This window comes from Lithobates pipiens, unplaced genomic scaffold (assembly GCF_037356315.1).
Source record: "Lithobates pipiens isolate NorthernLeopardFrog02 unplaced genomic scaffold, aLitPip1_a1.2 Scaffold_22, whole genome shotgun sequence".
NCBI lineage: Eukaryota > Metazoa > Chordata > Amphibia > Anura > Ranidae > Lithobates > Lithobates pipiens.
In genome coordinates this window covers 126,169,616-126,196,126 of record NW_027507784.1, presented here as the reverse complement: position 1 = coordinate 126,196,126, position 26,511 = coordinate 126,169,616, and the positions used below count along the sequence as shown (strand labels likewise).

General features: G+C 43.1%; 1 protein-coding gene across 8 annotated transcripts in view; it reads right to left on the bottom strand.

Moving 5' to 3' along the window:
• AGAP1 (ArfGAP with GTPase domain, ankyrin repeat and PH domain 1) overlaps positions 1 to 26,511 on the bottom strand; it is a 601,134-nt gene that overhangs the window by 135,110 nt on the left and 439,513 nt on the right. For all 8 annotated transcript variants that reach the window (XM_077448231.1, XM_077448233.1, XM_077448232.1 and 5 more), the window contains one exon: positions 5,724 to 5,828. In XM_077448231.1, the coding sequence (XP_077304357.1) occupies positions 5,724 to 5,828 (105 nt within the window). The remainder of the gene's footprint in view (positions 1 to 5,723; positions 5,829 to 26,511) is intronic.

Sequence of the window (26,511 nt, the reverse complement as noted above, 5' to 3'; positions counted from 1 at the left end):
GCTTCCAGAATGATTTCTAATGGGTTTGTATGCTAACGACATCTGATGATCATGATCTGATACACAGCGCTAAATGCTCGCACTTGGACATTTTTCCGCATACATTCCAAATATCGGGTTACTAATACAAAGTGCAGGTGCAGTATGACGATTGCTCTATTCTGAGTAATGTGTACTGGGAAGCGATACCAATGCCCCTCCATGATAAGGGTTTCCAGACAGAAGACTCATCTGGGAAAGAAAAAAATAAAAATAACCTCTTGGCAGAGCGGGAGAAAAACGCAGGGAGTGGGGGCTCGCTCGCCTTTTGCTTATTGAGTTTAAGGCATTACACGCAGCAGCACAGAGGGAAGCAACACTAATTTTAATGCCATAAAATGCTCTAAAAGTGCCCCAGGCCCCAGCTACGTAGGAGCTACTTGCACCTAAATAAGACACGGTTCATTTCCTCTGCAGCTTAGCCTAATGTAATCAGCAGCCTGGAGACGTGAGCGCCACCGAGCAGATAGAGAGGGGGGACACCGCCAGCGGTCTGGGGGGCCGCGGACAGATTGCTGTTGATTAGAGAATTTTTCAGTTTTGACAAGGATGTAATGAAGAGCTTGTGAAGTTGTTCACCTGAGGAGAGGGCAGTCTGGATAAACGTCACTTCTTAATAGACCTATTACAGCCAGCACAATACACTGACCTGATACAAATTAACACTTAAACACAACGCAAAACTCATTCCTGAAACAGGCCCATACACAAATACTAAAGCAAAGGCACGCTCCGACCATACACAGATACTTACTGGCACTTAAATAACACGCTTGGATGCCTGAATAAACGTGCTTAAAGGGAATTCACTATGGTGTATTTTCAGCAAGAACATATTTAGAGTTATTATTGTAATGTCTACCTGAAAGTGAGCTTTTCACATGATTACTGTATTTGTAGATTTTCCCTCTAGTGGTCATTCTTATATGAGGGACTGTGACTATTATTCCAGCTCTAGTACTAATGAGATGAGGTCAACTAGACATAGTTTTCTATTAGTTAGCTCCATCAGTTACATATAGACTTGCATGGAGGGAGAGAGAACAGTAAAGCACAATCACTGTGCAGCCTTACTTGCATACACAATGAATATACAAGTACATTTGTATTTATAAATTAGGGCAAGTTTTTTTCCCCTTTTTATATTAAAGTGGTTGTACACCTTCAGGTTTTTTTTTTTTTTATAAAAATAACAAACACGTCTATACTTACCTGCTCTGTGCAATAGTTTTGCAAAGAGCAGCCTCTGATCCTCTTCTTCTGGGGGGTTCCCCCTGGTGCTCCAGGCCCTTCCTCTTCATTGGGTGACCCCATGGAAAGCCGCTTTCCCTGGGAACACCCGTGGGGGACTTGGCACCATCCTTGTTCCCATGTCACAGGATTTGACTGACAGCAGGAAGAGCCATTGGCTCCTGCTGCTATCAATTTGTCCAATGAGGGAAGAGACAGCAGGGCTGGAGCCGTTCTGCGCGTACACATCGCTGGATCGGATCGGGCTCAGGTAAGGAAAAAGGGGGGGGGGGGGGTGGGAGAGCTGCAGCGTAGAAGGTTTCTCACCTTAATGCATTAAGGTGAAAAACTCTAAAGCCCCATACACACGGTCGGATTTTCCGACGGAAAATGTGCGATCGGATTATGTGGTCGGAAAATCCGACTGTGTGTGGGCTCCATTGGACTTATTCCGTCGGATTTTCCGAGGCACAAAGTTTGAGAGCAGGATCTAAAATTTTCCAACAACAAAATCCATTCGCATAAATTGCGATCATGTGTAGACAATTCCGACGGACAAAGTGCCACGCATGCTCAGAATAAACGAAGAGACGAAAGCTATTGGCTACTGGCCCGTTTATAGTCCCGACATACGTGTTTGACGTCACCTCGTTCAGAACAAATTCAGACAACTTTGTGGGACCGTGTGTATGCAAGACAAGTTTTGGATTTTGTGGTTGGAATGTCCGACGTTGTATATGGGGCATAAGGCTTTACAACCACTTTAATCCAAATTGGTAAGATAATTTGGATGAGAGGCAACCCATGTAAAAATCTAAAATGTTAAAGTCTTTAAAAAGGCTAAAGATTTTTTATTTTTTTTTGACAGCCATTTCAGTTTTGTGTGTGTATAGATTTTATTTTTATATGTGTATATTATATAATAAAATGTACATGTATGTTAAATAATAATTAAAATGTTCTATACAGTGTCTGATTTGTTCCACGTGCTCTTCTCAAAGATGTGGCATGTTTTGCGGCTCAGTGATCACAGTACAGGTGTTCAATAAACTAATAACTACAGGGAAATTAAGTAATTAGGGCTGAATAATCAGGATACATAATTAATTGGTCTACTGTATTTATACATGAACAGATTTACAGAAAACACTTATGGATTTAGCTACAGATGCTACATTTGAAAACATGTCCTTCAAGCTCTTAAAGCTGACCTAAAGGCATTCATTTTGTTTTAGGTGGAGGTTGATATTGGGAAGTTGTCTTAAAGTTACACCTGTCTTTCCACCCCAAGACCCCTTTCACACTGGGGGGTTTCAGGCGCTTTAGAGTTAAAAAAAGCGCCTGTAAAGCGCTTGAAAGAAGCCTCATCTGCAGTCCCAATGTGAAAGCCCAAGTGCTTTAAGAACCCTTTCACAATGTCAGCGCCCGGAAAACGCTCGTAAAGCGCCGCTTAAACTAGCAGCGCTTTACCAGCGTTTTTTTGAGCGTTATTGGGGCGCTTTTAACCCCTGCTAGTGGCCAAATAAAGGGTTAAAAGCGCCCACAAAACGCTGCTGCCAATAGCGTTTTTCAGGCGTTTTTCTGGCGCTTCCCATTGATTTCAATGGGAAGGGGCGCTTTATTCACCGCTCCAAAAGCGCTGCAAAGAAGCTGCTTGCAGGACTTTTTTTGACGCCCTGCCAGCGCAGCGCCTTGGTGTGAAAGCACTCGGGCGTTTACATTGGGATTGCAGTTGCAGCTTCTTTCAGGCGTATTTTTTAACGCTGAAGAGCCTGAAAAACACCCCAGTATGAAAGGGATCTCGGTGTGAAAGCACTCGGGCTTTTACATTGGGATTGCAGTTGCAGCTTCTTTCAGGCGTATTTTTTAACGCTAAAGCGCATGAAAAACGCCTGAAAAACGCCCCAGTGTGAAAGGGGTCTAAAACACCCAAAATTGCTAGTTTCTTCATCATCATTTTGATTCAATGGCTTCAAATATCAGGAGTTCTGATTCCAGTATCAATAATATAAGCGGCTACACAATTAGACTCCCTCACTTTTTTTTCTTTAAACTTGATGCTGTTTGAAAAGCTCTATATTGCCATGGAACTTTAACAGATTAAAACACGCAAGGAAACAGGCAGTTACACCTACAACTGCAGCCCTGCTAGTGTCAAGAATCCACAGTAAGGTGACATTCAGAGAGGGTGTTTGGAGGGACAAAAGTAAACGATTTGGGCTTTGGTGCGACACTTCTGTGGGCTGGTTAATGATTAGGGTTGCACTATACTTACAGTAAGTGTAGCAGGCTCCGAAAAGCTTGTGCTTCAGTGGCAAGCATTGAGAGGGATTCCCAGAAGTAACATGGAAATGGACATTCCCCTTTTCCACCGACTGCAAATGTAAGAGATCCCTTCTCCACTGGCTACCAATGTAATGGATCTCTCCTCCACTAACCACAATTGTTAAGGGATCACGTCTCTACTGACCACCAATGAAAAGGATCTCTTCTTCACTAACCATCAATGTAAGGGGCATTTTTCTCCACTGTCCACCAATGTTTAGGAAGTTCTATATTTACTACCATTTTGAAGGGGTACTTCTCTATGGACCCCCATTGAAAGAGGCTCTTCTCCACTGACCATCAACGTAAAAAGGGACATTTTTCACTGACCACCAATGCAAGGGGGGTTATCTCTACTAACCACCAATGTAAGGAGGCTCTTCTTCACTTAAAATCAAAAATGTACAGAGGACCATTCTTTATTGGTCACTAATAAAAGGGGGGCCTTCTCTACTGAATGAAAGACCACAGATTCAGGCTGACTCACTATATGCCAGCCCCTCCACTGTGCAATCAGGTGCTGGTCCGATCCAAAATCATCAAAATCCAAAAGGTAAAAGAAGGCTGGGCAGGGAAACCCAAAGTTTATTGCACATATTCCATTTCACGAAAACATCACAGTTTGAGATAACAGGAAACGGCAGCAGTTAACGTGTTTCAAGCAGAATGTGCTTAATCAGAATTTCTTCTCCACTGACCTCCAATGGAAGTGATGCCTTCTCCACTGTAAAGGATTCATTCAACAACCACTAATGTTAGGGGCAACTTTCCAATGACCAGCACTGGACTAATGTGCTATGAGCTATAAATGTAATTTATTTTTATTTTTTTGCAGGCAGGCCTCATGCACACTGGAAGTTTTTTTATCTCTCCTAAACGTTCCTGGCCACAAAATTTTGACAGCAAACAAGCTTGATGCTTATAAAAGCGTTTAACATGTTAAGGTGCATTTAGCCACATCAAGCGTTCTGGAGTAATTTAATTTAATTGGCCAATTATTATTATTATTCTGGCCACTGAAATGAATTAATGCTCAAGCATTAAACATACCTAGCATTAACACGTGTTTACAAGTGTCAACAGTTTTTCTGCCAAGCCACAGCTGCTCCTGGACACAATGGCAGTGTTTTTTCCCCCTTCCACTAAGAGCCTATGTGTGCATGGACGCATAAGCCAACATGTAGGGCATTTAGAGCAGTGTTTCTCAACTCCAGTCCTCAAGGCGCCCCAACAGGTCATGTTTTCAGGATTTCTCTCAGATGAAACGGCTGTGGTAATTACTAAAGCAGTGAAACTGGTCCAATCCTCTGTGCAAAATAATGGAAAGCCTGAAAACATGACCTGTTGGGGCGCCTTGATGACTAGAGTTGAGAAACACCGATTTAGAGGAAGGGAAAAAAAAATGGCAGATGCCCCTAGTGTGCATGAGGCCTAACATGACAGTCTTTTGTAGTGTGCTGCGATTTCTAAAAGAGTGCTGTTACACTACAGCCATCTATAATGTCATAGCAGTATAGCAATTATCTGGGTTTGAAGGTGCGTATTCTATTAGGTCTTATTGTGGGTATAAACAAGCTCAAATGCAATTTGCAGGGATAAGCAAGATAAATTAATAGCTTCTCCCAAATCCACACTAAAATGCCTGAATGGAGGAATCTCCCCTGGTAGCTATTGGGGCATCTCCCCTGCTGGAAGCAGGAGCTGTGAGAATGCCCAGTGACTTCATCCGAACGGCTGCAACAACTGCTTGGCTGGGAATTTCCCACCTATTTTTTTATTTTCGGATCATTTGTCGAGCTGAGTGGTGCTGACAGGGCCACCCAAAACTCAAAATTTTGCAGATTCAGATGGAACCAAGTTTGCCAAGCAATGCAAATTGTAACAGCTAGTTAGTGGTCCCCTTTTTGCGTCCTTTCAGGCGAGAACTATTGGGTTAACACACAAAGAGGCTCTAATAATAAAAGGCGATTTACACTTTTATCAGAAATTCACATGAAAACTAATACTTACTGCGTGTATTGCAGCAATATGGAAAAACAAATATGGGCCATAACCTTAGCTGTGGCTATAACTCAACAATCCCAAATAGTTGAGTAGTTTGTTTTCAGATGAAGACAGGTAACACTCACGTGTAAACTAGGGTGATAAGTAAGAACTCCATTGTCGGATAAGGTGACATATTTCTTCTTCCATTCTTTATTTAGGGACTTCCCACTTCTTTTTAGCAACATTCCCTATAAAATGAAATAAAAACATTTAGGAACAAATGGATAAACACAAATGCATGTTTTTTTATATTGCGAAGGTAATTTTGTAAAGGCGTAAATAAATGAGAGTTTATCAATCCCATTACAGTAGGCATCTCTAGTACATATCAGGCTATATATCTGATTTATATCAGGTTGTTGTGCATGTTTTTTTGTTTTGTTTTTTCACCCATGAACCTGCAGTCCCACATATTTCCATGTAAATCTACACATATATCCCCAAGAAGTGGCAAGAGGAAAGGTGATGTTTTTGAATGGAACAAGACGGAATATATGAACCCAACTGAAATCCTATAGCGAAACCAGTCTTATTACATCTGTTTTTTACTTTATGGCAGTTAAAGATATGTAAACCTAATCACTAAAATTGCAAACATTTCTGACAGATTAATGACATTTCCAACATAATGTTCAATACTTTATATGTGTGGCTTTCATTAAAATAAGACCTGGTGATAATGCCATGAAGATCTTTGCTCATGTACTACGTGTTACAGGGTAAAAATGCTCAGTTGTGCTCCTGCGCCATCATTGGCTTCTGAAGGAGACTAGAAGTGGTCACTTCAGCACACATCACACAGAGATGGCCCACTATTGCCCCCAGAAATACCAGGCAGCCATGACTGGCCTGCATGCATGCATATAGACAGGAAGTGACTGCAGAGAGGCTCCAGGTTAGCAAAAGACAATAATAAATGAAAAAAAAAAGGCAGAACGTTTATTTACAAACATGTACTTTAGGAAATCTTTCCCAATCTGTTTCATGTGACCTCCGGAAAGTCTTTCCCCCTTCATGACCAGGGAATCTTTTCCTATTCAGCACTGAGGTATTTTAACTGGCAATTGCGCGGTCATGCAAAACTGTACGCAAATGAAATGTATATATTTTTTTTCACATGAATAGAGCTTTCTTTTGGTGGTATTTGATCTCCATTGGGTTTATTTTTATTATATAAACGAAAAAAAAAGGCCAAACATTTTTAAAAATATATATATATATTTTTTGGACTTCCTGCTATAAAACACATCCCATAAAAAAAAAAAAAATCTATTTTCTTTTTAAATATGGGCCAAAATGTAGTCTGTTTGTTAGTGGTCTTTGGTAGAGAAAAAAATGCAAATAAATGTATATTAATTGGTTTGTGCAATATTTATAGCATCTACAAACTACTGGAAGTCACTCAGGTATAGATGCTATATTGCAATATACAGTTGCGGTGAACAGTGACTTATAGTGCGACTAAGATAGAGTGGCTGGCATTCTGGTGCTAACAGACACTGGCTTAGAGGGTCACTAACTGGCACTTACGTCACTAGTGACACTAAAACAGTGATCAGTAATTAAACTGTACACTGACTATACTAATGACACTGACTGGGAAGGGGTTAACTGTGTCCCTAACAATATGTAGTGTGTGTAAAGTGCGATTCTTTTACTTTCTGATCTGGCTGTTGCTTCTCTCTGCTGTTCCCTGTATACAGAGTCATGTGCTTTTATAAACCTGGAACTCTGTGTGTGATTGGACACAGCCCACCAGCAGGCTTCACCTGAAATCATTGCCTGACATTTAGTGCCAAACTTGTGCTGGGTTGGCAGGGTGCGTGCACATGTACCCAGGAAACAGGGAAGGCTTGTCATGTACATATGAGTGACTGTGCCTGTACCTGCCGTCCCCTTGCAGTATATTTACTGTGAGTGGTCGGCGGGTGGTTAAAGTGCTAATTAAAAAACAAAACAAAAAAAACGTATACATAGCATTTTTACCAATTCTTGCATGTGGTGGCTGCATTGGTTTTCTTTATAGGCTTGTTTACCTTTATTTTCAACTGATCTAGCTAATAACACACTTCCTGGCTTAGGGCCGGTTCACACTGGGGGCGATGCGAGGCGACACGACTTGCCTCGCCGCGATCTGACAAGTCGCCCCCGTTCTGTACAATGGAACCGTTCTGAGAGGAGCGACTCGAGTCGCCCCGACTCAGAAAAAAGGTTCCTGTACTACTTTTGGGCGACCTCGGGGCGACTTGCATTGACTTCTATATAGAAGTCATTTGCAAGTCGCCGCTGAGGTCGCGGCGAGGCAAGTCGGTGTCGCCTCGCATCGCCCCCTGTGTGAACCGGCCCTTACGGTGTCTCCACTCCACTGGAGGAGCAAAGGAGACACCTTTGGACAACTGCATTTTCAATATAGGGAGAGGGTAATGTTAGATGCACTAGTAGATTTGGATGGATTTTACATAACTAACAAATATAAGCCAAACTCAAGCTAACCCCTGTTAGGCAATTACAGTAACATTTTGTATTCCTATTGGGATAAAGGTTTTAGCCCTTGTACACACGGTCTGAGATTCTGACGGAATGTGTCCTATCAGACCGTTTTGTCGGATAATCCGACTGTGTGTGGTCTCCATCGGACTGTTTCCGTCGGAGTATCCGACGCACCAAGTTTTCCAACTTGTCCATAAAATTTTCCGCCAAAATGCTCCGATCGGACATACTCCGATCATGTGTAGCCTACTCAGACGGACAAAGTGCCACGCATGCTCAGATCAAATTCCTAGACCAAAGCTATTGGCTACTAGCCAGAACGTAGTCCCGTCGTAACGAAATAACGTCATCATGTTATGTACAATCGGATTTTCCGACAACTTTGTCCGACCGTGTGTGTGTGACAGTTTCGGACAAAATCAGTCGGACAAAATCCAACGGATTTGGTTGTCAGAATGTCCGACCGTGTGTACAAGGGCTAACATATATGAATAAAAAAGCATAGTTTTAATCCCCCCTGTCAACATTAAATGATTTGTATTTATACATCAGACATGATGGCTGGATTATCAGTTGAAAATAGAGGAAAGAAAGCATTTTGAAAGATGTTACATGTTCCACTCTAAAATCGGGTGGAACATATAACATGTTCCCAAAGGTGAACTTATCCTTTAAAGGGGAACCATTTAAAAAAAAAAAAAAAAGGAAAACAGTGCCGCCATATGGATAGATCATCACGAGGCCTCAATAGGTTTAAACAGCAATGCAAATTCATTTAGTAAAAAACACAAGGGACAAAAATACATTTTTAACTCAACTTACATGGTAAAAATTTATAAGGCAAAACTAACTGGATTGTTCGTAACCCAAGCATAAAATGGAAAAAAAAATGTACTGTAATAATGATTAGGTGGAAACTAAACACTGTTTTGATGGTGGCAATAAGACAGATTATGCTAAACAATATACTGAACTGTATGAAACAAGTGGAACTCCAGGAGAGATTATATATATATATATATATATATATATATATATATATATATATATATATACACATATACATATACACACACACACATTCTTTTACACAGTTGTGCTCGAAAGTTTGCATACCCTGGTAGAAGTTGTGAAATTTATATTGAAAATATGAGTTTGTTAGCTCACACATGATTGCACTAAGCAGGGTAGCTACTAAGCCATGGGGAGCAGAAAAGAACAGTCAAAAGACCTGCGTTTCAAGGTAATGAAACTTTACAAAGATGGGAAAGGCTATAAAAAGATAACCAAAGCCTTGAATATACCAGTCAGTACTGTTCAATCATTTAATAAGTGGAAAATTTGGGGAACTCTTGATACCAAGCCAAGGTCAGGTAGATCAAGAAAGATTTCAGCTACAACTGCCACAGGAAATGTTCAGGATACAAAGAAAAACCCCACAGGTAACCTCAGGAGAAATACAGGCTGCTCTGGAAAAAGGATGGTGTGGTTGTTTTTAAGGAGCACAATACGATGATACTTGAACAAAAAATAGCTGCATGGTCAAGTTGCCAGAAAGAAGCTTTTACTGCACAAGTTCCACAAAAAAGCCTGGTTACAATATGCCCAACACCACCTTGACATGCCTCACTGGCCTTTTTTGTGCCATTGGCATAGTAAAGGCTTCCTTCTGGCAGCTCAACCATGCAGCTCTTTTTTGTTCAAGTATCGTTGCATTGTGCTCCTTAAAAACAACCACACCATCTTTTTGGAGAGAAGCCTGTATTTCTCCTGAGGTTAGCTGTGGGTTTTTCTTTGTATCATGGGCAATTCTGACAGTTGTGGCTACGATCTCTCTTGGTCTACCTGACCTTGGCATCAAAAGAGCCCCAAATTTTCCACTTCTTACAGTACTGATTGGCATATTCAAGGCTTTGGGTAGCTTTTTATATTCATTTCCATCTTTATAAAGTTCCATTACTTTGTTATGCAGGTCTTTTGACTGTTCTTTTCTACCTCCTCATGGCTCAGTGTCTAGCCTGCTTAGGACATCCAAGTGAGAGCTAACAAACTCATTGACTATTTATACATACTAGTTGTGATTTAAAAAGCCACAAATATGAGAAATTAACCTTTAATTGCCATTTTAACCTGTGTGTGCAACCTTCTGTGTCTGTACCAAGGCCAAACATTCCAGGGTATGTTTATCAGGGCCATTTGGGTGATTTCTGTTATTGTGATTTAAAAAGTATCCAAAAAACTATGTGATAATAAATGGCTTCATGTGATCACTATCCTTAAATAAAAGACAGTTTTTTGTCATGATCAGTCATATTTTCAATAACTATGCCAAAGTTTCACAATTTCTGCCAGGGTATGCAGACTTTTGAGCTCAATTTTATATAAACCGGTATCTAGTGCATTCATAAAGTATTCAGACCCCCCTTCTCTTTGTTCAATTGTGTTATCCTTTTACTACAGTACAAATTCATGTTTTTTCTCTCATTAATACTGTATTTATCGGCGTATAACACACACCCCAATTTTAGGAGGGACGTTTAAGGAAAAACCGTACAGTTTAAATAAAGGACTTTGAAGCAAAATTAGGGTCACAGCTCATCAATGCACCCTGCTTAGTGCCCATCTGCATCCTCTAAATTGCCCATCAATGCAGCCTATTCAGTGCCCATCTGCAGCCTCACCTTTCCAATCATTGCAGCCTCGCCAGTGTTGGATTATCCCTGCTGTCTCTGAGGGCAGAGGAGGAACGAGCGCCGTTGAATTACACAGAGCCGTGATCTCCTGTGTACCCGGCGCTCCGTCACTCACAGCCACGCCTCCTGGCCCTGCTCATATGATAGACAGAACAGTGGCCCAATTCGGGGCCAGGAAGTGTGGCTGTGAGTGACGGAGCGCCGGGTACACAGTAATTCAGCGGCGCTCGCGCCTCTTCCCTCAGAGACGGCAGGGATCGGTGTAAAACATGCACTCACGATTTTCCCCTGATTTTTAGGGGGAAAAAGTGCACGTTACGCCGATAAATATGGTATATACTCAGTACCCCAAAATGACAAACCTAAAACATAATTTTAGAAATGTCTGTGCATTTATTAAGAAAAAAAAAACAACTTGAAATATTACATGTATTCAAGTATTCAGACCCTTTACTCAGTACTTTGTTGGAGCACCTTTGGCAGCAAATACAGCATGGAGTCTTTTTTGGGTATGACGCGACAAGCTTTGCACACCTGGATTGTGAGATTTTCTGCCACTCTTCTTTGCATATACTCTTAAAGGGGTTGTAAAGGTAAATGTTTTTTCACCTTAATGCATTCTATGCATTAAGGTGAAAAAACATCTGACACTGCCGGCGCCCCCAGCCCCCCCGTTTTACTTACCTGACCCCTCGAAAATCCCGCGCTCGCCCCCGCCGTCCTCTTCGCCGCTCAGCCTGGCCGCTGATTGGCTGGAGTGGATGGATTGAAAGCAGCGCAGCCATTGGCTCGCGCTGCTGTCAATCACATCCAATGACGCAGCGCGCCGGGGGGCGGGGCCTTGTGATACAGCGAGCGGCTATAGCCGCCGGCTGTATCACGGGAGCGCGCCCGCAGGTGCTTCTCACCAATGCGAGGGAGCTCGCATGAACGTGAGAAGCACCTGCGGGAGGAAGCAGAGACAGCCGCCGAGGGACCCCAGAAGAGCAGGTTCGGGGCCACTCTGTGCAAAACGAGCTGCACAGTGGAGGTAAGTATAACATGTTTGTTATTTTAAAAAAATAAATAAATTTTACTTTACAATCCCTTTAAGGTCAGTAAGGTTGGATGGGGACCATCGGTGGACAGACATTTTTAGGTCTCTCCAGAGATGTTCAAAAGGGTTCAAGCCTGCGCTCTGGCTGGGCCACTCTAGGACATTCACAGAGTAGTCCCTAAGCCTTTCCAGTGTTGTCTTGGCTGTGTGCTTAGGATCGTTGTCATATTAGCAGGTAAACCTTCAGCCCAGTCTGAGGTCCTGAGTGCTGTGGAATAGGTTTTCATTGAGGACATCTCTGTACCTTGCTCCATTCAGCTCTCCCTCAACCCTGAGCAGTCTCCCAGTCCCTGCTGCTGACAAATACTCCACAGTATGATGCTGATCCCATCATGCTTCACTGTTGGAATGGTATTGGGCAGGTGATGAGTGGTGCCTGGTTTCCTCCAGACAGTGTTTAGAATTAAAGGGGTAGTAAACCCTTGTGTTTTTTTCACTTTACTGCATCCTATGCATTAAGGAAGAAAAAATACTTGGCAGTCACTCCCCCCCCCCCCCCGGTTTACTTACCTGAGCCTATTCATCTCCTCGGTGGGTTCCTCTCCGCGGGGTCCCGGCTCTTGTTTTGATAGATTGATAGCCATTGGCTCCCACTGCTGTCAATCAAATCCAATGACGTGGGCGTCTGGGCCGAGTCCGGTATTCGCATCTGTGGACGCAAATGCTGGGCTCAGGAGTGCGACCGTCAGGTACCCCCCTCGGGAGAGCGCTTCTCCTAGGGGGTTATCTGATGCCAAATAGTTCAACCTTGGCTTCATCAGACCAGAGAATTGTGTTCCTCACAGTCTGAGAGTTCTTCAGGTGCTTTATTGCAAACTCCACGTGGGATTTCATGCGTTTTGTACTAAGGAAAGGCTTCTGTCTAGGCACTTCTTCTGTAACTTTGTTCCATCTCCACACAGGTTCTCTGGAGCTCAGTCAAAATGACCATGGGGTTCTTGGTCACCTCTCTTACCAAGGTTCTTCTCCAACAAATCCCCAGTTTGGTTGGGCTACCAGCTCTTAGAAGAGTACTGGCTGTGCCAAACTTCTTCCATTTGAGAATTATTCCAGCCACTGTGCTGCAGTTTTTCCTTTTTCATACGTTTCTAAAATTCTGCTTTCACATTGTCATTATGGGGTACTGAGTGTTGATTAATAAGGGAAAAAAGTGAATTTAAACAACTGTAGTATCAGGCTGCAACACGACGAAACAAAAAAAAAAAAAGTGAAGGGGGTCTGAACACTTTATCGCATATACAATAGACACTGTGGGTGCACATGCGATCGCTCCACAGAGAAGCAGAATGGGGATCTGCCTATGTAAACAAGGCAGATGCCCGTTCTGATGGGGCAACATGGAGATCTGCTGTTCCTAGTGATCTCTGTGTTGTCCCAGTGAGCCCATTCCCCACACAGTTAGAACACAGTTAACCCCTAATCGCCACTTAGTGTTAACCCTTTCCCTGCCAGTGTCATTTATAAATTGATCAGTGTAAATTTTTTAGCACTGATCACTGTAATAATGTCACCGGTCCCCAAAAAGTGTCACTTGGGGTCATTTGTCTGCCGCAAAGGTCGCAGTCCCAGTCAAACACCACCAATAGAAAACTCTATTTGTGGGAAAAAAGGACATCAATTTTGTTTGGGTATAACTTAGCACGACCGCGCATTGGTCAGTTAAAGCAACGCAGTGCAGTATCGCAAAAAATGGCCTGGTCATTAAGGGGTAAATCCTTCCAAGGCTGAAATGGTAAAGTGACATTATTGCACAGTTCCTTCAAAATTATACCCTCACATAGGTGTAAAGTGCTCCACCAATGGCAGATAAAACTTTACAAGTCATATGTGCATAGGATTGCAGACATTGGCGCTTCTGTGTGCTTCCCTGTGTGAAGTCAGGCAATTGATATAGAAGGGAGATGTTCCCCTCCAGGCTGTCACAACAGAGCGCTCACACTTCTGCATGGGAACACAGCTCAATAGCAATTATTTACCGGCAAAGATTTATTGATCCAGCTCTGCCTGCAGAAGGAAAGGTTAGTGGGGTTGAGACTAACCAGAGGCAGGGAGGCACTGGCAATATTAGAGACAGAGGAGAGAGGCATAAGCCAAAAACTGCCAGGCCAGAACATGTCAAACCCCATTACCTGTCAGGAGCACATTTTAAAGGGACTGTGCACCCAAAGTGAAACTTTGATATTGGCAGAGCCTGGTGGGCAAAGTCAGTCTCTTGGTTTTCGCCGGAGCGATCTCCACTGAGCAGGAAGATGACAGGTCTGTCTCTGCACACTGCGCAGGGATGGACCTGTCCCTATGGGAGACCAGGTGATGACGGATGGAAAAATAGCTTTTTCCTCCGTCACACTTTTTCGGATCGGAGCGGGTCGGATGTCAGCGGACTTGTCACCACTGACATCAGACGCTCCATAGACCTCTATGGAGCATCTGTTCAGGTCCGCCTGAAAGGACCTGAATGGATGGTCCATGTGAAAGGGGCCTTACTGTATTTTATTCTTCAGATTATTACATAAATTTACGATAATCTAAAACTAAGTGCCACTAAACACTGGCTTAAAACCTATTCAAGTATGTATTCTAAAACTACCTTCAGTTGCTCTCAGCCTCCTTTAAATCCCCTCTTTTTGTTGATGTGATCTGTATTCCTGATAGAGGGAGGCTTACTTTTTTTCTCCATGGTCCCACTATATTTAGGAACATAGCCGCCCTCTCTTGCGCACTCCTGACTAGGGATCATGGGGCTTGTAGTGCACATAGAGCAGTGCACATGGGCACAACGAATATGCACTGTACTGTGTGTTCCAACAAACTGTAGTGGAAAAGGAAAGGTTCAGGAGTTCACAGACGATATTACAAGGAGGCAGAAAAACACAGTGTGAAAGAATTTAATGAAAAATAGATTACAGGACCTTTAACTAATGGACACATATGAATTATTTTTGGAGGATAGGATATTGTTTAGTATCACTTCAATATGCTTCTAGCCAAACGTAACCTATCACGTTTGTGCCTGTATGACTGTGTTAAAGAGTAAATACAGGTCAAGGTCAGGAATGTATGCGATTCTATATAAATTGGGTCCTGAAATGTAAAACCTGAACCAATTGTCAGTGTTTTCCTGCAGTATCCACTTGCTACAGTTTCTAGTTTTGAGGCCTGGATTAATACATTAGGCCTATGACACACTACTGAGCCTGTCGTGGGCAGCAACTCAACGGATTCCTAAAGTGGGCAAAGAAAGCACTTGCCAATTTCTACAGTGTCACTCCTTTAGCTAAAAAGCTGCAAAATTTTCCTTGCCAGCTGGGAAGCGATGCTTTGATTTTTTTTATCCGATAAGGGATTGACATCAAAAAAAAAAAAAAAAAAAAAAAAAAAAAGGTTTCTAGTAATCCTACTGCTGGCGAGTTGTCACTAGTGACAGGGTTCGTAGCATGTTAAGGACCTCTTAGCCCCTGCTCACATTGGCGAGATTTGACAGGTTAAATCGCATGTCAAATCAGAGCCTATTCCCTGCAATAGGAGCATCCCCAATCAGTGCGACGCCACCGCACCGATTTCCAAAATTATTTTGATTTCGGAGGGCGATTTCAATAGACATCTGTGCATGAACCCACACAGATGTCTTTCAAGTCACCCCTGAAGTCTAAATGAAATGCGGTTTTGAAATTGTGTGCGTTCAGTTGCTGGGTTCACATTCATGCGTGTCCGGTTTTGGCGCAGAGTCCGGTGCGGTTTCCATCCAGAGGTTCAGGTGCGAATTGGCCACTGAAAAAGCACTTTAACCGGACTCAAAACCGCACTGGAGCCTTTTAAAATTGCACGGCAAATCGTCCACATATAAGGGAACCGGCTCCATTGAAAGCTGGTCAGGTTCACATGTTATGCAACTAGGATGCGGTTTAAAATGCATCCAATTCGCATATATGTGAAACGTGTCTTAAAAGAATATCACTACTATCATGTTTGATAAAAAATAAGAAGCACTCTTCCTTTGGAGCGCACCATAACCCTTGCCAGGGCCACCATTTTGATCAAAAAGGAAGCAATAGAGCTGCACACAAAGAACTGTATATTGTAACAGGCGGCTAATCCCTGAACAAGCTCCTCCTAAGACTAAGGCCGCTTTGACATGGGCCGGACTCCACTTAACTCCATCAACTGATCCCCTACCAAGTAGAGCAGTCCATTTACACCCGACTGCCCTTCAATCTGGCCAGACAGACAGAGGGGAACAGATCTTCTGTTTTTTTTTGTTTGTTTTTTTGCCGGATCGGAGCAGATTAGAGGTAGGCGGCTGTAAACGGTCACAAGTCTGTTTACATCCGCCGCTCCATAGAGGAGAAAGGAGGGTTCAATTGGGTCCACCTGAAAAACAGACAGGAAAACCTGATCAGACCTCTTGTGTAAAAGGGGCCTAAAGTTGGCCATACACTGTTTGACTTTGGGCCAGCTTCTGATGAAAAATCTAAGCAGGTGGGCAGAAAACTGCTGGCCCAAACAGCAGCTGCATCCAATAACATGCAGTGGCTATTTGGGTATTCTGCCATGAAAAGAGCAAAAAAAACAGGTGAATATTTAATCTACCATATTTACCCCTGTACAACAATCCCATTGGACCTGGATCACCTGTTGCAAGAAACTGCATGGACACACAGGAACATATTGAAAACGTTTCTTTTCACGGCAGTAGTTAACATTACTGCAAACCGGAGCAGTAAGTTCTGCTGCATTTCCCGATCACCAATGTTTTAGGCTCATAAGATGGAAGGGTAGAATGTCAAAATGCAATCGCACAAGGGAAATATGTGCGTTTAGAAAAGAAGATCATTAAATAAAGTGTGGAACAGTGCGCAGAAACACTAAAACGCACAAATCAAAAACAGTACAGTGCACATTTCCAAGCACGGAAGTCTGAATAGAGCTGTATGTCAAAAACATGCACTTCAATTACCAGGTTAAAGTATCGGAATTACAGGAGACATTTCTAAAGGATTTCTCCCAAGATTTACTTGATAATAAATTTTAGCAGGGTACACGTTTTCTTTATCCCATGTGCACATTATGCAAAAAGCTCTATTGCATTTTTAATAATTTTAGAGGTTGTATACTTTGTAAAAAAATTGCCATACTTTCAGTTTTATTGATACCCTCCATGTGTGAGTTACATGAAGGGTCCATTTGGCTGTTGAATGTATAAATATTTTTTTTTTATCAATTAAGAAGCTGAATGGTCAAAATTACAGTAATTTTTGCCTATAAATGCAATGTAAATGAAAATCTAGAAGCGCATAAAAAAAATAAAAAATAAAATCTAAGGCACAAAAGAAAAAAAAAAGCCACCAGTGCATTAAGGTGACAGACAAAGACAAATGAAAGGAAAGATTGATGGAAATATGGATGCGTCAATGAATATTATTAACTTGCAGCCATTACTGAAGAGGTTAATTTACGCCCTATTGCAAACAAGGTGGCTATATGTGCGACCTGCCCATGGTGTGGAGCCCCAGTTGCACTGTAACTAATCAGAGTGCCCCAATCACACCCCCTCGCCCTTCAGTTGGAAATATTTATGTCAGTGTGTAGGAAGGGGGTGCTGCACACTCTAATAGAGCTATCCGTGGCTCCCACAAGCCCATGCTGGGTGCAGAAAGGAAACTTGTTATTGTCGATGCCCTATTTGCTAAACCTGGGAAACAAAAAAAAAAAAAAGGAAAAAATAAATAAAAGAATGTTGGTGGCGGGGTCACATCACCCCAGTGACCCCTCTGCCATTACCAACATCTCACCGCTGGGAGGACATCACACAGGAGCCGGCTTCAAAGAGCCCAGCACAGGAGCACAGCTAATGACAAGCAAATCCAACTCAAATGCCACTAATTGGCTAAACCGCTCACCTCTCCAGAGCTCAGCAGTAATTTACAATAATAAAGAGAGGGGGATAGAGACAGGAGAATCGCACTGCCCTGTGACTGCATCCCTTCCACATACACACACAATATACATTTTAATAATGATAGATACATTCCAATTTGGGCTGGCTGCGGAAATAGAAACACAGAGGAGGGAAGAGGTGAGCGGAGAGAGCGGAAAAAGAAGAAAAGGAAAGGAGAATGGGCAAAGGTGGAAGATGGGTTCTTTTTTTATTTGGAAACTGATTCATATGACATCCTGCGGCAGCCGAGTTAGAACTTGTACAACCAGTGCCACCTGACACCCAATAAAGCAAGCGCTGCTTTAATATGCAATCCAAAGGTCTAAATGGTAGTATAAGCCAGCACATTTTGAACAAAGTTTTAGTAATGAAGTTTGACTTAAGATCTGGCTGCTTTGCTTGGGAAAACAGAAGAAGGCAAATACCCGAGGCCCAACCATGACCCCAATGCTCCCACGCACAGCATGATATGAACATTTTTGGCACAGTTATGTGACAATTTCACAAACTAATGGGTACAAGTGATTGCTTCAGACAAGCTAAGGTGTCCAGAATTGGAAATCAACAAGAAAGAAAGGCCATCGGGCAGTCGGGAAAGAACTTGATTGGGGTTATCATGGCTAAACAACCAAATTAGCACAATGGTTAAAATTAGCTTCTTCTAAGCACAGGACCACAAAAAAAAAAAAAAGAACCCCAAAACAAAAGACCATTTTGATGAAAATATAAAAGTGGAGTCTAAAAATGCATATTAGAAATAAGCAAAGAAGCATAATGGACATAATACAATCCGGCTATGAATTGGACAGTACCAGTGTTAATTTTGCAATCGATTTTTGAAATCGAAATTTGACATACAAATGACAGAACAACCAAAGCTTGTTTGGCTGTACTTCTCCTGTGCATCACAGGAGCGCAGTTCATTCTACACTCCTGTGACCCGTTTTCAGCAGACAGCGGGCTGAAGTCACAGAGCCAGTCCAGGCTTGGGCAAGATCGCAGCAATGTAGTCGAGATCCACCCACATGCCTGAGCAGGCTGCTCCCGACCCTCCTGAGCCCTGCAATCCAGTGAGGGGGGGGGGGGGGGGGGGAAAGAGGGTGGTGACTGACGTTTACCAGTACTCTGCTCAGGGGGCCCTGAGACCCGAGCAATCACTGGTGTTTGATCGCTCGGTTCTCAGTGTTAGAACCAGCAGGGACAGATACAGAATCGGGCTGATGCTGCATCCACCTAGGTAAGTACGATTCTGCAAAAAAAATAAAAAATCCCAAACATCTTTTACTGCTGGTTATATTTCACAACGGCTAAATATGTGTCTGTAGTGCATGTTCAAACCTTATTAGTAATTACATTTTTACTCCAGGAGTATATAATGAGTTTGGAAATTCTCTTAAATGCTTAAAGGAGAAGTCCTGCCTCGTTTGGCTTGGCTTCTCCTATGGATCACAGGAGTGCAATTCGTTTTGCACTCCTGTGACCCGTTTTCAGCAGAGACTGATCTGAAATCCACTTTCTGCTGACAGACACCCATCTCAGGCTCTCAGTGAGCCACTGAGAGCCTGAGACAGCCGCTCTCCACCCCTCCACAGCTTAGCGCCCCAGTGAGCTTGGAGGAGCAGCAAGGACAGTCAGCAGCTCTCCGCTCATAGATCTGTCAGAACCAAGCAATCAGTGGTGATCGATCACTCAGTGCACAGGCACATCTTCTTATAGCCTAGGTCAGTGATGGCGAACCTTGGCACCCCAGATGTTTTGGAACCACATTTCCCATGATGCTCAACTACACTGAAGAGTGCATGAGCATCATGGGAAATGTAGTTCCAAAACATCTGGAGTGCCAAGGTTAGCCATCACTGGCCTAGGTCATCTTTACTATGTAGAGCAGCAATTCTTTTTTTCAGATCCTCAGAGAGTTCTTTGCCATGAGGTGCCATGCTGAATTTCCAGTGATAACACTAAATTTAACACACCTGCTCCCCATTCACACCTGAGACCTTGTTACACTAACAATTCACATGACACCAGGGAGGGAAATTGGCTATTTGGGCCCAATTTGGACATTTTTTCTTAGAGGAGTACTCACTTTTGTTGCCAGCCGTTTAGACATTAATGGCTGTGTGTTGATTTTTTATGAGGGGACAGCAAATTTACACTGTTATACAAGCTATACAATCACTACTTTACATTGTCACAAAATGTCATTTCTTCAGTGTTGTCACATGAAAAGAAATAATGCATTACTAAACCCAGGACCTTGCATTGACTATATCTGGTCTCCCTCAGTACACAGAACATGGAAATGCAATTATTTTAGTAAATATAAATGGCTAAATACCTTTTCTCATGAGAAGTTAGAGCAGTCCTAAGACTTCCATTAGTGTCCAGCCAAGCTTGTAGGAGGAGTGTTCTGACTGACCTATGAGACTGCAAGACCCCTGGCCCTCTGACTGGAGAGTGCTGATTGGCCCTGTTCTGATCACATGCATTCTCCCAAGAAAAAAATAAAAAATAAAAAACCTCTCTAGCAATACACACTAAACTGAGCATGTGTAGCCTGACTCCATAGACTGTGTTATCAAGAAATTATTAGGAGTCAGTGGAAGGAGGACCAGAGAAGACAGAATCAGACTGCCTTTTTACACAATACAGAGGATTAACCCCTTTGGTTCCAAAGCGAGTACAACAAGCATGCTTTACTGACAGACTGATTTTACGGTTGCGGGCTTAGTAACACTTTAAATAACGCATTACAATTTAAAGGGGTTGTAAAGTTAACTTTTTTTTTTAAACAACAAACATGTTATACTTCCCTCCACTGTGCAGCTCGTTTTGCATAGAGTGGCCCCGAACCTGGTCTTCTGGGGTCCCTCGGTGGCTGTCTCGGGCTTCCCCCCGCAAGTACTTCTCATGTTCATGTGAGCTCCCTCCCATGGTGAGAAGTACTTGCGGGCGCGCTCCCGTGATACAGCAGGTGGCTATAGCCGCTCACTGTATCACTCGGCCCCGCCCCCGATGCGCCGCGTCACTGGATGTGATTGACAGCAGCATGAAGCCAATGGCTTGCGCTGCTTTCAATCCATCCACTCTAGCCAATCAGCGGCCAGGCTGAGCGGCGAAGAGGATGTTGGAGGATAGCGCGGGACCTTTGAGGGGTCAGGTAAGTAAAACGGGGGGGCTCGGGAAGCTGGCACTGTCAGATGTTTTTTCACCTTAATGCATAGAATGCATTAAGGTGAAAAAATATTTACCTTTACAACCCCTAAAATGGTTTTAGTTGACTAAAATGTACTGGAGATTTTAGTAGCCTAAAATACGGCAAACTAAAACCAGATGACTAAAATACGACTAAAACTAAAATGACATTTTAGTCAAAAAACTATGGCTAAAACTACATCAAAATTAACACAAGACAGTACATAGAAAAACAGAATAGTTAGCACCGATACACCTGACGGTTATATCCAACACTTCTGGGCATTTAGATCTTCCTATTCTAACAGCTAGGACAGCATTTTCACATGTCTAGATCCTAATCTGGACTGCTGCATATTGTTACACCTTTATTCTCCGAATAATGTAATAATGAACAGTTAAAGCCCCAGCAGAAGGTGAAATCGGAACCTTGGGGAGGTCATTACCACCCACCCGTGTCCACAATCATTCCAACCTGGGGTCCATTATCACAATGCTTCATCACCTGCCCCTCCTGCTGTCCCCTTCTTATCTCTCCCAAGGCCAACAATTAAAAGAGCCATTTTCTCCCAGCTTGAGGCCCACAGGCCCGCTGAAGCAATCCCTGCATAACAACTGTGTGTCATTGTGCGCTGCACTCTACCAATATATAACTTCTGCAGAGCAGCACAGGCCGTGAATGGCGCGGAGTCCCGGTCCGTCACACTGTGCTCACGATAGAACCTAAAATGTACAAACTTCTTCAGTTTTAAAACATTTGGGAGATTTACTAAAACTGGTTTTACTGGAACTTAGGCCCCTTTCACACTGGGAGCGGTTTTCAGGCGTTACAGCGCTAAAAAGAAAAAACCGGCCCCTTTCACTCCAGTGTGAAAGCCGGAGGGCTTTCACACTGGAGTGGTGCGCTGGCAGGATGGTGAAAAAAGTCCTGCTAGCCGCATCTTTGGAGCGGTGAAGGAGCGGTGTATTCAGCGCTCCTACCCATTGAAATCAATGGGACAGCACGGCAATACCGCCTGCAAAGCGCCGCTGCAGCGGCGCTTTGCGGGCGGTGTTAACCCTTTTTCGGCCGCTAGCGGGGGTTAAAAACCACCCCACTAGCGCCCGCAGACCGCCGCTAAAACGACAGTAAAGCGCCGCTAAAAATACCGGCGCTTTACCGCCCCAGTGTGAAAGGGGCCTTACTGGGGAGATTTTACTAAAAACAGAAACTGGTGCAGCTGTGTATCGTAGCCAATCAGCCTCTAACTTCAGCTTTTCGATTAAACTTTGACAAATCCCAACAGCTGATTGGTTCCTATGTAGAGCTGCACCAGATTTTGGACGCTCCAGTCTTGGTAGATCTCCCCAATGTATACAAACTAAAATCTCACAAAACATTTACATGTCATTTGTAAAATCTTTGAATCTGAAGCTTTCATTTAAATAATATCTGGTAGTTTCCTTGTTCCCACACCTCCTATTATAGGAGGACAACGCTCATTGTCTCCCAACTGCACTCCTACGTTGTCAGCCTGTCCTACAAGCAACACAAGTGACTCTTAATACATATTATAGCCGGAAACATGCCACGCAGCCATCAACAGAATGATAGTATGTATACAGGAAGTGGCTGCAAAGAGGTTGCAAGTGATGAGCAGCACTAAGATGCAACAAACGATAAAAAAAAAAATCAAAAAAAAAAAAAAAGTTCACAAACCAATGGCTCGTTTACAGCAGAACATAGTATGGGAAATCAGCATTCTGTACATTTCCGACAATAGGCTTAAAATGCACTGGGTATGCGATTTGCTGTGGTTGTCAACGTATTGCAAACGACACTGCAAACACAGTGCATTTGCCTGCCCCGGATTGCATGGTACAGCAGTACCATGCAGGTCGAAGCAGTGCGTTTATGAAAAGGGGCACATGCACTACGTTTGGTAATTTCAGCCTATTCATATAGAGGTTTTTTTTTGGAGGGTGCATGTGACTGGCACAGGGCCAATCAGCACCGTCTAGACAGAGGGCCAGGGGTCATGCAGCCTCATAGGACAGTCAGAAGAGAATGAAAACTTCTCATATTAAGTTTAACCGGTGCTCGGCCAGACACCGATAGAAGTCACAAGACTGCTATATACTGCTGATAAAGGGTAATTAGCAAATTATATTTACTAAAATAATTACATTTTCATGTTCTGTGTACTGTGGGAGACCAGATAGAGTGAATGCAGTTTCTGGGTTTAGCCCAGGTTCACACTGCTGCGGGTTAGCAATCATGCCCTTTCAGCTGAACTCTCGCGATTTCAAACCGGCAATGCAGTCCGACAAACATCTATGAGTTCATGCACAGATGTCTATTCAAATTGCCCCCGAAGTGGGCAAAAGTAGTACAGGAACTACTTTTGGGAATTGGGATGGTGCCATTGCCAGCAATAGCCGCCGATTTGGCCTGCGATTTGACATGTTGGTAACACTATAAGTTAATTTTACTGGTCCCAAACAGAAGTAAAACAATTAATTTTGTTTATCCAACTTTTCCTCTTCCTTTCTAATAGCAAAATCTCAAATGACCCACTTCGACTATTTACACATAGAAGTCATAGCAGCACAATCTGAACAGGTATGTGACTTCCAGTAGTTCTATGAGGCCATTTTTGAACACATAGGAAACACTTGTTGCAAAGCCAATAATATAAAATGCTCCCACCCCCTCTGTAGTATAACAATAAGTTGCCCTGTGCCTGTGTTATACATATGCTTATCTGTACCAATAACACAGCGCCTTCCAGCGCTCAGGTGACTCCTCTCTCCTCTGCCCGGCCAGGGAGGAGAGGAGAGGAGAGGAGAGGAGAGGAGGAGAGGAGAGAGCCAAGGAGTCACACGAGTGCAGGAAGACAGTAAGACAAGCATATTTATTATAATACACAGACACAGAGGAACTGATGGTTATAATACAGAGGGGAGGCAGAAGTGGAAGGGGGTGGGCACTGACACGAGCAGACAGACAGAGAGGGAAGGGAGGGGCAGAAGATGGAGACAGATAGCAGGCTGCGGATGATGGAGGCACATAAACTGACCACGGTGTCAGGGTTCAGCAGCCATGATAAACCATAGTCAGTTTACAGGGGGAAGGGTATAGCCAGGCAGGATCAGCCAAGTTTTTTAGGTGTTACAGTGGGCCATTTTGCACAGCACAAGCATTGCTGTATAACATGCTTTAAGGGATCAAGATTAGTTTTTTTAGGGGGTAACAAACGCTTCAACTTAGTGAACAAATGTAGTTAACATGCAGTCCTCTGACAGACCAGAGAAACGCTGGTCCTGTATATTGCTGCCTATTGTGAAATGTTCTGAAATACACTATATGAGCATGTCAGGTGCAATAGGGCATGATTAACAGTACTAAAGGTTTGTTTAGGTTAGGGCTTGTGTAGATGAGTATTGTTGTTAAATGCTGCTTTTTTGCTGATAATCGGGAGCATGCTTTTGAAAGCATAATGCATTAAAAAGATGTGTATGAACTGCTTCGCCTGCAATGCAAACACATGTTCAAGTGATTGTAAACCCTCACCTTGTAAAAAAACACAGGGTACAGCAGATATATATATATATATATATATCAGAAATATGCAATGTTGGGTTTACATATTCTTTAATAGGACCTGCTGTCTCCAAAAACACGACATAAAACAAGGCAGGTAAAAAACTCAGAACAGTCATGGACAATGCACCACTGAAGCTGAAGTGTCAATCTGCTAACCTGCATTATTTTTTGCAATCATTTATATTCAGTTTTATCACATAAGTAAAGTGAAATAAGAAGTGAGACAATTCCAATGCAACAATGCGTTAGCTGAGGCAGACATGCATTTCAAACATCCAACCCAGGAAAATCGTGCACGTTTATTTGAGCAGATGCCATTAACGACTATAATCATCGCACATTCTGACAACAACTAGAAAGAACATAAATGAATTTGAGAGGCAGCCAAGGTACACCAAATTCAGGAGAAATATCATCCGTCGTGATGTGATTATACAATATGAATGTGAACCAAAAGGTGATTGTGCCCGATTAACCCATGTTCATACTAGACATGTGCAGAACGGAAATATTTGTTTAGATCCAGAGCGATTCATTAGGTTACTAATTTCGTTTCAGTTCAGAGTTTGTTTCATTTAGTTAAATAAAATTTATTAATTTTCTAACAAATTCCAAATTTTCAGAATGATTTGAATTCGGATTGGTCGCAAAATTATCAACCAATTAAAATTCTGTGTGAAGAATAGGTGGTTGTTAAAGTGATTGTAAAGGTACGTTTAAAAAATGTAAATAAACATGTTATACTTACCTGCTCTGTGCAAGGGTTTTGCACAGAGTGGCCCCGATCCTCCTCTTCTGGGGTCCCCTGGTGGTGCTCCTGACTGAGTGCTCCCATGGAGAGCCGCTTTCCATGGGGGCACTCGTACGGGCACGATCCCAAGTCCTGCTGCTGCGTCCATTGACATAGACAGCAATCCTCGGCTCCACCCCTGGCTCCTGCATCACTGGATTTGATTGACAAAGGCTCCCGCTGCTATCAATCTATCCAATGAGGACTCGAGACAGCAGCTGGAGTTCTGGGGGCAGCTGCAGGACAGGAGTTTTTTTTCACCTTAATGCATAGATTGCATTAAAGTGAAAAACCTTGAAGCTTTACAACTCCTTTAAGCAGCAAGCCGGCCGCCGCCTCCTTAACAACTTACGACCCATTAGCTGTCAACAGGCTTACGCACTGACAGCTGAAATGTAAACAAAACAATGCCTGCAATAGAAAATTCAGAAAGAAAACAGCCATTCAGGTCTGGAATGAATTCTAAGAGGAACCCCATGCCAAAATAAAAATAAATAAAAAAATACGCATGGGGTCCCCCCCAAAATCCATACCAAACTCTGCATGCCCTCATCAAGGGGGGGGGGGGGGTGTTCTGCGGCACCTTGCCATGTTGATGGGGACAAGGGCCTCTTCCTCACAACCCAGGGTGTCTGCCGGCAATGGGGGGGGGGGGGGGGGGGGGGGGTTATCGAAATCTGGAAGATCCCACCCCCCATATGAATGAGTGAGTATGGGGCCCTACCCCTTCCCCAAAAAAAGTGCGAGAGCAGAAAAGGTGCACAGTAAAAACATACAGGACTTTATTAAAACCACCAAATGGCATGGGTTCCCCTTAAAATCCATACCAGACCCAAAGGGCCTGGTATGGACTGGGGGGGTACCCCATGCAGTTTTTTTTTTTCTTAAATAGCCGGGCCGGCATTTGCAACCACGAGTCAATTTAAATGTGATTTGATTCTTTTTTCTTTGGAAATGTCAAGTGGGAAATACGTTACTATTTAATTTGGAGATTCGGACACATCCGAATAATCAAAGATTCTAAACTAATTGCACATATCTAGTTCATACACTATTTAGGACAGGTCAGGTTACTGAGTTAAGGGG